This window comes from Pleurodeles waltl, chromosome 10, assembly GCF_031143425.1.
Source record: "Pleurodeles waltl isolate 20211129_DDA chromosome 10, aPleWal1.hap1.20221129, whole genome shotgun sequence".
In the NCBI taxonomy this organism is placed as follows: Eukaryota; Metazoa; Chordata; class Amphibia; order Caudata; family Salamandridae; genus Pleurodeles; species Pleurodeles waltl.
The window spans coordinates 1,084,999,832-1,085,013,313 of record NC_090449.1 but is presented as its reverse complement, the minus strand read 5'-3'; the positions used below and the strand labels follow the sequence as shown (position 1 = coordinate 1,085,013,313).

General features: G+C 52.2%; 1 protein-coding gene across 6 annotated transcripts in view; it reads right to left on the bottom strand.

Moving 5' to 3' along the window:
* Positions 1–207: 207 nt before the first annotated feature.
* LOC138262284 (NXPE family member 4-like) overlaps positions 208–13,482 on the bottom strand; it is a 505,255-nt gene continuing 491,980 nt past the window's right edge. For 3 of the 6 annotated variants that reach the window (XM_069212183.1, XM_069212179.1, XM_069212185.1), the window contains one exon: positions 208–2,439. In XM_069212183.1, the coding sequence (XP_069068284.1) occupies positions 1,904–2,439 (536 nt within the window). In that variant the 3' untranslated portion in view covers positions 208–1,903. The remainder of the gene's footprint in view (positions 2,440–13,482) is intronic. The other 3 variants (XM_069212184.1, XM_069212182.1, XM_069212181.1) reach the window with 1 other exon arrangement.

Below are 13,482 nucleotides of genomic sequence, written 5' to 3'. Positions count from 1 at the left end.
TGACTACAGCTACCCCTAGAGAGCCTGGCGTCTAGGCACTGCCTACATTTCACTGATAAGGGATAACTGGACCTGGTATAAGGTGTAAGTACCATAGGTACCCACTACAAACCAGGCTAGCCTCCTCCAAACCACTGTACTATATAGGTTACTTTTTACATTTTTCTTGTAATTGGTGACATTGGGTCATCCAGATAACTTGTGTAATGCCCAAATACCAGTCTTTCTCGATTTCCCCTGTTGATGTTTTCCCACTACATTTGATCTTTTATATTTTGATTGAATAAATGCATGAAACATTCCATTTGCATACTACTTTAATATCATTGTTTATGGGAGTGGTGTTGCATTTTATTCAAGGGACCCCTGTTCCTTTAAAGTTAGTTTACTGCTCCATTCTAGGACACTCTACTTACTTCATGACACTACGTCACACCCGTCGATGACACATCATTCTCCTTTATGCCATTAACTTTGAGCCATGCTGAATAGTAGTCTCACTAGTGTACAGCATGGCTAAAACACATTGGCAAAGGCAATAGAACTTGCATAGGCGAGATCTATTGGCTTTGCCAATGCTTGTTTATAAGGTATGAACTTCAAGGTGACTTGCAATATCCTTATGTACGCAGGGGGTATTTTACCCCATATAATACATGATCACACCCCTAACTTTCCCACAAACCACTTAAAACCTTAGTGCATACCATCTGTCATTCCAAGCTACAGTATTAAAGTAGAGCAGAAGAAAGAAAAGCAACATTCCATTTTTTGCTTTAAACAGCTGCATTAATTATGACCTGATCTGCCTTTTACCTTGGCTGCTAGCTCTGGCAGAAGGCATTGTAATGTCAGAACTCAACCGTAAAACCCTATCATAGTCATTTTCTGATGTCTTTTCTTTATAATCAGTGAATGTCTTTTCTTTATACGCAGTGACTTGGTGCATCACAAACAGTAGTTTCTAAAGAAATTAGTGACTGCAGTTTATACAGAGATTAGAGAATCCATGTTTGTATAGCCTGTAACTCCAAGAGTTTCTTCAGTTGAAATGCTTCTAGTTATGACTGATGTGGAGCTGAGCTTCCCAAGATCACACACAGGAGTAGAAGTGTTATTAGAACTATGGTTTCCGAGCACAGTTTACAGCTCTTGTACCTAATCGCTTTTGAGATCTCCAGCGCGGTTCCAATTGGCATGAGGCGAAGGGCATGATAGGTATGGGGCGCATAGGGAATGTTGTTCCTTTTTACCCTCCTACGTTCATTTGCTTGGTGCATGAAGATGCAAGGTTAATCGACATGTTATTTTCACATTTGAGCTAATTACTTTGTGAATGTAAATAACAATTAAAGATACTTTCAGATTGTGAAAACATGCCTTCCTTTCTCCCTATTTCACTTCCAATATATATGATTGTGTATATTTATCGAGCCTGCAGTTCGTAAACAACGAGCGATTTGTATAGGGTTGATTGAAAGTCCCCAAGGCTGTCCCTGTCCCCCCAGAAATGAATTGTCTCCTACACCCCTGAGTGGGGGTCCCGGGTTCCAGTAATGATAAAGTGGGGTCCCGGGTTCCAGTAATGACTCAGTGGGGGTCCCGGGTTCCAGTAATGATTCAGTGGGGGTCCCAGTAATGAATCAGTGGGGGTCCCGGGTTCCAGTAATGACTCAGTGGGGGTCCCGGGTTCCAGTAATGATAAAGTGGGGGTCCCGGGTTCCAGTAATGATAAAGTGGGGGTCCCGGGTTACAGTAATGACTCAGTGGGGGTCCTGGATTCCAGTAATGAGTCAGTGGGGGTCCCGGGTTCCAGTAATGATAAAGTGGGGGTCCACAGAAGTCGGAATGTTGGGAGACACTGGTCTAGAGAAGGGGGGAGCTTTGCCCTCAAGCCCCTGCTTCAGCAGAGGAAGGTCAGGAAGAGGTCCATCTCATTCTCGATGACATTGGGTGGGGGGTGCATGCTGTTGGTGGCGAAGGCGGTGGTCATGTCCCAGGCGTCCACTCTTCCAATGTCCAGGCCCTTCAGCAGGGAGTTCATGATCTGGTACTGAATGTAGCCGTGGAAGTCACTCATCTCCTCGAAGTTCACTGGTTCGGAAGACGTGTTCTCAGTCTTGAGGACCACCCTGGTCTCGGGGCTCCTGAGCAGCAGCTCCTGCAGGGCCCTGCGGATGTTGATGGCCCTGCGGATGAAGATGTGCAGAGGGAAGAGCCTGAAGTGCGCCCCGACTGTGAAGGCGATGACTGACTCCTTGTTCCCACCCACACGAGCGATCATCTCCGGCAGGGTCGGGTTCTCCACAACTGAATAGAAATCAAGAAATATGAAGGGATTTCCGTGTTTTTGAAACTTGATTTGGATGTTGCGGTCCGTGTCCACCTTCAGGCGGGACTTCTGCCACCCCTCCCCGTGGAGGTCGAGGTCCTTGAGAGCTGAAAGGAGGAAACAAGGATTAGAGCAAGTAAGGATGTCAGTTCGAGAGAGCAAAAGGCTCATCAGGTGAAGAAAGTGGCCTTAAACAGTCCATCCCGTGCTCGGGTATTCATTCAGCAGCTGAAGCCCCTCGGGGTGACAGCAGCACCCACACATCCACCTACATCCCAGTACATCTACGAGTCTGCAGTTGTACCTCCTGCAAGCAAGAAGCTGCCTGTGAGCTGCCGCCGGAAGAGGTGCTACCGCATCCAAGCAGCTCCATAAACTACCAAACATAACTGCAAGTTCAAGCAGCCATCTCATGCATCAATGTGGGGTGTGATGAGTCTAGAGCACACAAAGAAAAAATGATAGAATGAAAGGCACATTAAGACGTCCTACATAAGCAGAATGAAACCTCCTCCGCTACGCATCCCCTGCCGTTATTAGGCAGTCTGCTTCTGCATATGTAAAGTCTGTTTACACAGTGACCCTTCAAATCCTCCCTTCCTCCCCACCTGAAGCAACGCCCGCCCCCATTTACCACCTGCTGAGGAAGACAAGAGAAGAGTGGACTGTGTCCAACCCTCGGCCACTGGCCAGCACCTGGGCCGCGCCCCAGTCCCTGGGCCAGCACCTGGGCCGCGTCCCAGCCCCTGGGCCAGTACATGGGCTGCGTCCCAGTCCCTGGACCAGTACATGGGCTGCGTCCCAGTCCCTGGGCCAGTACATGGGCTGCGTCCCAGTCCCTGGGCCAGTACATGGGCCTCTTCCCAGTCCCTGGGCCAGCACCTGGGCCGCGTCCCAGTCCCTGGGCCAGCACCTGGGCCGCGTCCCAGTCCCTGGGCCAGTACATGGGCTGCGTCCCAGTCCCTGGACCAGTACCTGGGCTGCGTCCCAGTCCCTGGGCCAGTACATGGGCTGCGTCCCAGTCCCTGGGCCAGTACATGGGCTGCGTCCCAGTCCTTGGGCCTGCACCTGGGCTGCGTCCCAGTCCCTGGTCCAGTACATGGCCTGCACCCCAGTCCCTGGGCCAGTACATGGGCTGCGTCCCAGTCCCTGGGCCAGTACATGGGCTGCGCCCCAGTCCCTGGGCCAGCACCTGGGCCGCGTCCCAGTCCCTGGGCCAGTCCCTGGGCCTTGCTCCAGTCCCGGGGCCAGCACCTGGGCTGAGTCCCAGTCCTGGGTCCAGCACCTGGGCCGCGTCCCAGTCCCTTGGCCAGTACCTGGGCCGCGCCCCAGTCCCTGGGCCTGTACCTGGGCTTCATCCCAGTCCCTGGGCCAGCACCTGGGCTGCACTCCAGTCCCTGGGCCAGCACCTGGGCGTCCCAGTCCCTGCGCTACTACCTGGGCCACGCCCCAGTCCCAGGGCCAGTACGTGGGCTGCGTCCCAGTCCCTGGCCCAGCACCTGGGCCGCGTCCCAGTCCATCCTGTCTTGCCGTGGCAAGGCCTCACTTAACAAGGACTTCAGCGGCCTGAGACCAGTTTGGTCACTTTGGGCTGCTCGGTTTGGTGCAGCTTGGTTCCAGTGTCACAGTTAGAGGTGGGCGTAACTGGCATAATTCTGTCTAGCGTGATGGCTTATAATTATAGCAAAATTATTAGTAATTATGCTTAATTAAGCGAGATGCATAATCCAGCGTTTAGCACTGTTATCTTCATGTAAGATGCACCCTTGGGTCCAAAATGGACATGTGAATGTTTTTTGTGCTAAGATAGCACTATATGTTACAGGACACAGACATATAGCCCGCAGCCGCTTGCGCTTAGTTCATTGGTCCTGCGCTCCTGCAATCTGATTTAAGCCCCACATTACTCATAATTACTCAAACTGGTGTAACTGGTGAGAGTCTCAAGACACTGGGGGTAAGGGGAGGGCCCTCATCCGAAGAGCCACGTTTTGAGGTTCTTTCTGAAGATGGTGAGCAATGGGCTTTGTCTGAGGTGCAGGGGGAGGTTGTTCCAGCTCTTTGGTGCGATGTAGGTGAAGGATCATCCTCCGGCTGTGGTTTTACAAATGAGAGGGATGGTGGCCAGGGCCAGCTGGGCGGAGCGGAGGGATTTGGCCGGGGGTGTGGAAGGAGATGCGGTGGCTCAGGTAGGCTGGTCCTGCGTTGTGTATGGCCTTGTACGCGTGGGTGAGTAGCTTGAAGGTGATTAGTTTCTCGACCGGGAGCCAGTGGTGCGTCCTCAGGTGATGGGAGATATGTTTTCAGGGTGGGAGGTCCAGGATGATTCGGGCGGCGTTCTGGATGAGTTGTAGTTTTTTGATGTTTCTAGTTGAGATGCCGACGTGGACGGCGTTGCGGTAGTCAAGCTTACTTGTGACTAAGGCGTGGGTGACTGTCCTGCAGCAGTCTGCTGGGATCCATCTGAATATTATCCAAAGTTAGCAGAGTGTGTGCCAGCAGGTGGAGGCGACTGAGTTTACCTGGCGGGTCATGGATAGGGAGGAGTCGAGGATGATGCCTGAGGTGCGGGCGTGCTCAGTCGGTGCAGGGGGGACACTGAGGGATGTGGGCCACCAGGAGTCGTCTCAAGCTAAGGTGGCCTTTCCGAAGATGATGAGCTTAGTCTTGTTGGAGTTGAGCTTGAGGCAGCTTTCTCTCATCCAGGTAGTGATGGCTTCCATTCCTGAGTGGAAGTTCCTTTTGGCCGTGTCCGGGTCTTCGGTGAGGGAAATGATGAGTTGTGTGTCATTGGCATATGACACGATGTTCATACCGTGGCTTCTGACAATGGCTGCAAGAGGGGCTATGTATATGTTGAACTCAGTGAGGAACCTCGGGGGAATCCGCAGTTGACTCCTGGTGGGTCTGGATGTGTAGAGGGTCTGACCCTCTGAGTTCTCCTGAGAGGAAGGAGTGGATCCATTCCAGGGCTCTTCTGTGGATTCCTATATCGTGGAGGCTGGAGCGTAAAGTACTGTGGAAGACAGTGTCGAAGGCTGCTGAGAGGTCAAGGAGTATGAGCGCTGCGGTATGGCTACGGTATAGGAGTAATTCGATGTCGTCGGTGGCTGCAAGTAGGGTTGTCTCTGTGCCGTGGTTGCTGTGGAAACCAGACTGGGAGCTGTGCAGGGATTTGTTGGTCTCAATGAAATTCCGTAGTTGTGCGTTGATTGCTTTCTCCAGTACTTTGGTGGGGTAGAGTAGCAGCGAGATGGGCTGGAAATTCTTTAGTTCTGATGGGTTGACCGAGAGTTTCTTCAGGAGAGGACATATTTCGCCGTTTTTTGAGTCCTCGAGGAAGGTGCTAGTGTTGATGGAGCAGTTCATTGTGTTTTGGAGCTTGGGGGAGATGGATGTGCTGGCTCTGATGTATATGTGGTGTGGGCAGGGGTCCGTGGGGGCTCCGTAGTGGGTGCTGTTCTAGGGAGGTGGGTTGGTCATAGGTTCCGGTGCAAGGAAGAAGCTGTTGTAGATGTCCTGGATCTTGCGGTGGAAAAGGTGGCAAGTTTATAACACAGTACCCTCCAGTGACCAGGAAAGCAGGAGTAAATCACAGAATTTCCCCAAAGCACCCAAAAGGAAGGAAAAGAAGAAAAGAAGACATCCTGGCAAGACTGCAAGAAACCAGCAGTGGATTCCTGGAGAAGAAGACCTGTGGAGAGTGGGGACCAAGTCCAAAAGTCACAGTGGAGTTGGTCGTCGGTGATGACAAACAGGTCAGCACTGTAGCCCTGATGGATGCAGAAGATGTCCCACGGTGGAGCCAATCAATCAATCAGGAATTTGTAAAGCGCACTACTCACCCGTGAGGGTCTCAAGGCGGTGAGAGGAGTGGGGGAGTGATGCTACTGCTCGAACAGCCAGGTCTTGAGAAGTTTCCTAAAGGTAAAGAGGTCTTTGGTCTGGTGCATGTGGGTGTGAAGAGTGTTCCACGTTTTGGCGGCGAGGTGCAAGAATGATCTACCACCGGTTGTAGTTCTGCGACGTGTGGGGCGGTTGCGAGGTCGGCAGAGGGGGGATGCTGGGTCGGGGTGTAGAAGGAGAGCCGTCGGTTGAGGTATTCTGGTCTGGTGTTGTGCAGTGCTTTGTGAGCGATGGTGAGGATCTTGAAGGTGATTCTCTTGTTGACTAGGAGCCAGTGAAGGTTTCTCAGGTGGTCTGTGATGTGGCAGTGGCGGGGGATGTCCAGTATGAGGTGTGCGGAGGCGTTCTGGATGCGTTGCAGGCTCTTCTGGAGTTTAGCCATGGTTCCTGCGTAGAGGGCATTGCCTTAGTCCAATTTTCTGCTTATAAGGGCTTGGATTACTGTTCTTCTGGCTTCGGTGGGGATCCATTTGTAGATCTTTTGGAGGATGCGGAGGGTGTTGAAGCAGGAGGAGGAGATGGCGTTGACTTGCTGGGTTGTGGATAATGAGGAGTCCAAGATGAATCCTAGGTTGCATGCGTGGTCGGTGGGAGTCGGAGCGGCTCAGAGAGTGGCAGGCCACCAGGAGTCATCCTTCTGCATCCATGTCGTAATTGAGTTTGAGGCAGCTGCTCTTCATCTATTCGGCGATGGCCTTCATTCCTTCGTGGAGGTTGTATAGGAGGCTGGCCTGGCTTATAGTGGGTACCTTGGGGTACTTACACCTTGTGCCAGGTCCAGTTATCCCTTATTAGTAGAATAGAGGTGTTCTAGCAGCTTAGGCTGATAGAGGCAGCTATGGCAGAGCAGCTTAGGCTGAACTAGGAGACATGCAAAGCTCCTACTATACCACTTATATCATATAGCACTATGTCAGAAGAAAACACAATACTCAAAGTTACTAAAAATAAAGGTACTTTGGCCCATATTTATACTTTTTGACGCACAACTGCGCCAACGCAGTTGTGCGCCAACAATTTTAACGCCATTCCAAAGCGCCATGCGGGTGCCTTATTTATTGAGTGACGTTAGCCGGCGCTGCGGACTGGTGTGCGTCAAAAAAAATGACTCACACCAGGCAGCGCCGGCGCAGGGGAAAATGGAGCTTGGGCGTAAAAAAATGGGGCAAGTCAGGTCTGAGGCAAAATTTTGGCCTCAACCCGATTTGCGCCATTTTTTTTGACGCCCAACCCCCATTGAAATGACTCCTGTCTTAGCAAAGACAGGAGTCATGCGCCCTTGCCCAATGGCCATGCCCAGGGGACTTGAGTCCCCTGGGCATGGTCATTGGGCATAGTGGCATGTAGGGGGGCACAAATCAGGCCCCCCTATGCCACAAAAAAAATACGTAAAAAATACTTACCTGAACTTACCTCAACTTCCCTGGGATGGGTCCCTCCATGGGTGGGGAAGGGTGGCAGGGGGTGTCCCTGGGGGCATGGGAGGGCTCCTTCTGAGCCCACAGGTCCCTTAACGCCTGCCCTGACCCAGGCGTTAAAAAACAGCGCCCATCAGGCTGGGCGCCGTTTTTTAAAGCCTGCCCCCTCCTGTGCGTCAAAATGACGTCACAGTATAAATAAGGCGCACAGGCCTTAAAGTCATTTTTTGGAAGGGAACGCCTACCTTGCATATAATTAACGCAAGGCTGGTTCCCCCTTCTAAAAAATGACGCACATGGTGGAACTTTGACGCCCGCGGGGTCGGACGTCAAAGTATAAATATGGGGCACTGTTTACGCCGATTGTGCGTCAAAACTTTTTACGCACATTCGGCGCAAAGAGAGTATAAATATGACCCTTTATTTTAGTGACAATATGCCAAACGTATCTCAGTGGATACCCTCCTTTAGGAGGTAAGTAATATACACAAATTATATGTACACAAACCAAAATCAGGTAAGTAACAGTAAGAAAAGTAGTGCAAACAATGTAGAATCACAATAGAATGCAATAGGTAGAAATAGGCCTAGGGGCAACACAAACCATATACTACAAAAGTGGAATGTGAATCACAAATGGACTCCAGGCCTATGGTAGGTTGTAGAGAGTCACTGGGACTGTTAGAAAACACTAAGGGTGTCCAAGATACCCAACCCCAAGACCCTGAAATGTAGGAGTAAAGTTACCCTATTACCCCAGAAAGACAGTAAAGTTGAGATAGGGGATTCTGCAAAAACAACAACTGCCAGCAGGGCACTGAAGACGAATTCCTGGACCTGAGGACCTGTAAAGGAAGGGGACCAAATCCAATAGTCACTCAAGTGTCCAGGGGGGGGGCAGGAGCCCACTAAACCCCGGATGAAGGTGCAAAAGGGCTGCCTCCGGGTGGAAGAAGCCGAGGATTTTCCTTTGGTCAGAAGATGTCCCACGGCGTGTTGGAGGATGCAGAGTTGTTTCCACGCAGAAAGACCGCAAACAAGCCTTGCTAGCTGCAAGAGTCGCGGTTGAGGGTTGTGGGTGCTGCTGGGCCAAGGAGGTCGCCCCTTGGAGGAGGAGACGGAGGGGGTGCTCAGCAACTCAGAGAGCCCCGCAGAAGCCGGCAGCACCCGCAGAAGTACTGGAACAGGCACTTAGAAGATCTGAGGACCGCGGTTGACTCAGACTCACAAAGGAGGGTCCCACGATGTTGGAATCCAACTCAGCGAGTTGGGCAATGCAGGACGGAGTGTTGGGGACCTGGGCTAGGCTGTGCATGAAGGAAGTCTTGGAAAAGTGCACAAAAGCCCAGGCAGCTGCAGATCACGCAGTACACAGGATTACTGTCTGGCATGGGGAGGCAAGGCCTTACCTCCATCAAACTTGGACAGAAGGGCCACTGGACTGTGGGAGATACTTGGACCCAGCTCCTGTGTTCCAGGGACCACGCTCGTCAGGATGAGAGGGGACCCAGAGGACCGGTGATGCAGATGTTTGGTGCCTGCGTTAGGTGGGGGAAGATTCCGTCGACTCACGGGAGATTTCTTCTTGGCTTCCACTGCAGGGTGAAGGCAGACAGCCCTCAGAGCATGCACCACCAGGAAACAGTTGAGAAAGCCGGCAGGATGAGGCACTACAATGTTTCTGGTAGTCCTCTTGCTACTTTGTTGCGGTTTTGCAGGCGTCCTGGAGCAGTCAGCAGTCGATCCTTGGCAGAAGTCAAAGAGGGAAGTGCAGAGGAACTCTGGTGAGCTCTTGCATTTGTTATCTGAGGAATAGCCCAGAGGAGAGACCCTAAAGAGCCCACAGAGGAGGATTGACTGATGAGAAAGGTAAGCACCTATCAGGAGGGGTCTCTGACGTCACCTGCTGGCACTGGACACTCAGAGCTGTCCATTGTGCCCCAACACCTCTGTATCCAAGATGGCAGAGGTCTGGGACACACTGGAGGAGCTCTGGGCACCTCCCCTGGGAGATGCTGGTCAGGGGAGTGGTCACTCCCCTTTCCTTTGTCCAGTTTTGTGCCAGAGCAGGGCTGGGGATCCCTGAACCGGTGTAGACTGGCTTACGCAGAGAGGGCACCATCTGTGCCCATCAAAGCATTTCCAGAGGCTGGGGGAGGCTACTCCTCCCCAGCCCTTCACACCTATTTCCAAAGGGAGAGGGTGTAACACCCTCTCTCGGAGGAAATACTTTGTTTTGCCTTCCTGGGACCAGGCTGCCCAGGCCCCAGGGGGGTAGAAACCTGTCTGAGGGGTTGGCAGCAGCAGGAGCTGCAGTGGAGACCCTGGAAAGCAAGTTTGGCAGTACCCGGGTTCTGTGCTAGAGACCCGGGAATGCATGGAATTGTCCCCCCAATACCAGAATGGTATTCGGGAGACAATTTCATAATCCTAGACATGTTACATGGCCATGTTCGGAGTTACCATGGTGACGCTACATATAGGTATTGACCTATATGTAGTGCACGCGTGTAATGGTGTTCCGGCACTCACAAAGTCAGGGGAATTTGACCTGAACAATGTGGGGGCACCTTGGCTAGTGCCAGGGTTCCCACACACTAAGTAACTTGGCAGCTAACCTTCACCAGGTGAGAGTTAGACATATAGGTGACTTATAAGTTTCTTATGTGCAGTGAAAATGGCTGTGAAATAACGTGGACGTTATTTCACTCAGGCTGCAGTGGCAGTCCTGTGTAAGAATTGTCTGAGCTCCCTATGGGTGGCAAAAGAAATGCTGCAGCCCATAGGGATCTCCTGGAACCCCAATACCCTGGGTACCTAGGTACCATATACAAGGGAATTATAAGGGTGTTCCAGTGTTCCAATGAGAATTGGTAAAATTAGTCACTAGCCTGTAGTGACAATTCTAAAAGCAGAGAGAGCATAAACACTGAGGTTCTGGTTAGCAGAGCCTCAGTGATACAGTTAGGCACCACACAGGGAACACATACAGGGCATACATTATGAGCACTGGGGTCCTGACTAGCAGGATCCCAGTGACACATAGGCAAAAACAAACATACATACAGTGAAAATGGGGGTAACATGCCAGGCAAGATGGTACTTTCCTACAGGTTGGTCTTGGTGGAGTCGTTGGTGAGGGAGAGGATCAGCTGGGTGTCGTTGACGCATAAGATGATGTTTAGGTTGTGGGATCTGGCGATGTTAGCGAGCGGGACCATGTATACGTTGAAGAGGGTCGGGCTGAGGGACGGACCCTGGGGTACGCCACAGATGTTTTCGATGGCTTCCGAGTGGAATAGGGGGAAGTGGACTCTCTGGGTTCTGCCAGTCAGAAAGGAGGTGACTCAGTCCAGGGCTCAGTCGCGGATTCCTGCATTGCTGAGGCATGAGCGTAGGGTGTGGTGGTAGATGGTGTCAAACGCAGCCGAGAGGTCCAGGAGGAAGAGGGCTGTAGTTTTGCCACTCTCCAGTATGGTTCTGATGTCGTTGTTGGCAGCGATGAGGGCGGTTTCCGTACTGTGGTTGCTGCGGAATCAGTATTGGGAAGGGTCCAGGGTGCAGTTCTCTTCAAGGAAGCGGGTTAATTGTCTGTCGACAGCTTTTGCCGGGAAGGGGAGCAGGGAGATAGGCCGGAAGTTCTTGAGGTCCTTTGGGTCTGCTTTGGGTTTTTTGAGGAGGGCATTGATCTCGGCATGTTTCCGGCTCTTGGGGAAGGTGGCGGACTCGAAAGAGCTGTTGATGATCGTCTGTTATTGGGGTGCGATGACTGAGCTTGCTTTGTTGAGGATGTGGTGAGGGCAGGGGTCAGATGGAGAGCAGGAGTGGATGGTGTTCATGATTTTGATGGTATTGTTGACGGGGGTCCAGGAGAGCAGGAGGCTGGTCGGAGGTAAATCTGTGGTGTTGGTGGTTGCCAGGGGGATCTGGGTGCTGAAGCTGTCATGGATGTCTTCAATCTTGCGTGGAAGTAGGAGGCTAGGGAGTCGCAGAGGTCTTGGGATGGTGGGATGTCTTTGGCGTTGGAGCTGGGGTGGGAGAGTTCCTTCTCGATGTTGAAGAGCTCCTTGTGGCTGCATGTGTTATTGATTCGGTCTTTGAAGGCGGTTCTCTTGGCGGCTCGGATGAGTTGGTGGTGTCTGCGGATGGCGTTTTTGAAGGCTGTGTCGTTGTCCAGAGTCTGATCTTGGGGCCACTTTTTTTGAGTCTTCGGCAGGTTTGCTTAGATTCATGGAGGTCGACAGTAAACCAGAAGGCCTTTCTGTTGGTGCATCTATTGAAGGGATTGTTGATTGGGGCGAGAGTATTTGCAGAGGTGTCGACCCATTGCCTGAAGTTGTGGACAGCTGCATCAGTGTTGGTGGTGTCGATGGGTGGGTTCCAAAAGAGGGTCGCGATAAGTTGGTCTTCGGTGACCTTGTTTCAACTGCAGTGGGGGATCCGTTGTTGGTGGTGGTGTGTTGTGGGTCTCTTGAAGTAGAAGTGGATGCAGCGGTGATCTGTCCAGTGGAGTTCATTGGTGTGGCTGAAGGAGACGTAATTGCTGGCGGAGAAATTAGGGTTGAGTGTGTGTCCTGCGGAGTGGGTCAGTGTCGTGACAAGCTGTTTGAGGCCGAGGTTGGAGAGGTTGTTGAGCAGGGTGGCGGTGTTGTCATTGGTGTTCTCGAGGTGGAAGTTTAAGTCCCCAAGGAGTATGTAGTCAGTGGAAGCGAGAGCGTGCATGTTGATGATGTCGGTGATGGAGTCGCCGAACTGCTGTCAGGGGCCAGATTGCAGATGGGTGTTGGTGCAGGAATTCCACCAACAAGCCTTGGCAAAGGCAAATTTGCAGTTAGTGGAAAAGTGGTGCTGTCGGGGACCAGCAAGGCCCAGGAGGATTCGCCCCAGGAGGAAGAGTCACAGGGGACCCTCAGCGACACAGACGACCCACAGGAGCGGAGGCAGCACCCCAGGAGTCCAAAAGGACAGAGACACAGAAGTTGTAGAAGGAGTCCACCCAGCACTACTGAACGGGATCCCACGCCACATGAGAACCACACAGAGGGCTGTGCGTGGGAGGAAGGAGTGCTGGGGACTGGAGCTAAATGTCGCCTGAAGATCACTTGGAGGAGATGCAAACAGGCCTTGGCAGCTGCAAAAGAGGTAGTGCATGGGGGTACTGTACCATGTGTGAAGGCAATGGCTTACTTCCACCAAAGTTGGACAGCTGGCAGAGAGGACCAAGAGGACTACTCCATACCACCACCCATGATGCAGGAGAGATCCACGCAGCCCGTCGTCGTTTCAGATGGTGCCTCCGGATGCAGGGGAGTGACTCCTTCACTCCAAGAGAGACTCCTTCTTTCTTCTAGTGCAGACTGAAGACACGCCACCCTCAGTGGATGCACAGCCGATGGAAATGTTGCAGTTGCTGGCAGGAACCGTGGAAACAATGTTGCAGAAGAGTTCTTCTTCTTTGAAGGAGCTTGTTGGGTCCTGGAGGTTCCAGTCGTATTGGCGGAGGCCACAAGTCGAAGTAGAGGTTGCAGAGAAGTCCTGCTGGAATCTTGCAAGCCACATCTGAAGACCTACACCAGAGAGAGACCCTCAATAGCCCTGAAAGGGGAATTGGTCACCTAGCCAGGTAAGCACCTATCAGGAGAGTGCTCTGACGTTACTTGCCTGGCCTGGCCACTCAGATGCCCCCAGAGGTCCCTGACAACCTTGGAAACAAGATGGCAGAACCCAGGGATGCTCTGGAGGAGCTCTGAGCACCACCCCTGGGGTGGCGATGGACAGGGGAGTGGTCACTCCCCTTTCCATTGTCCAGTTTCATGCCAGGACAGG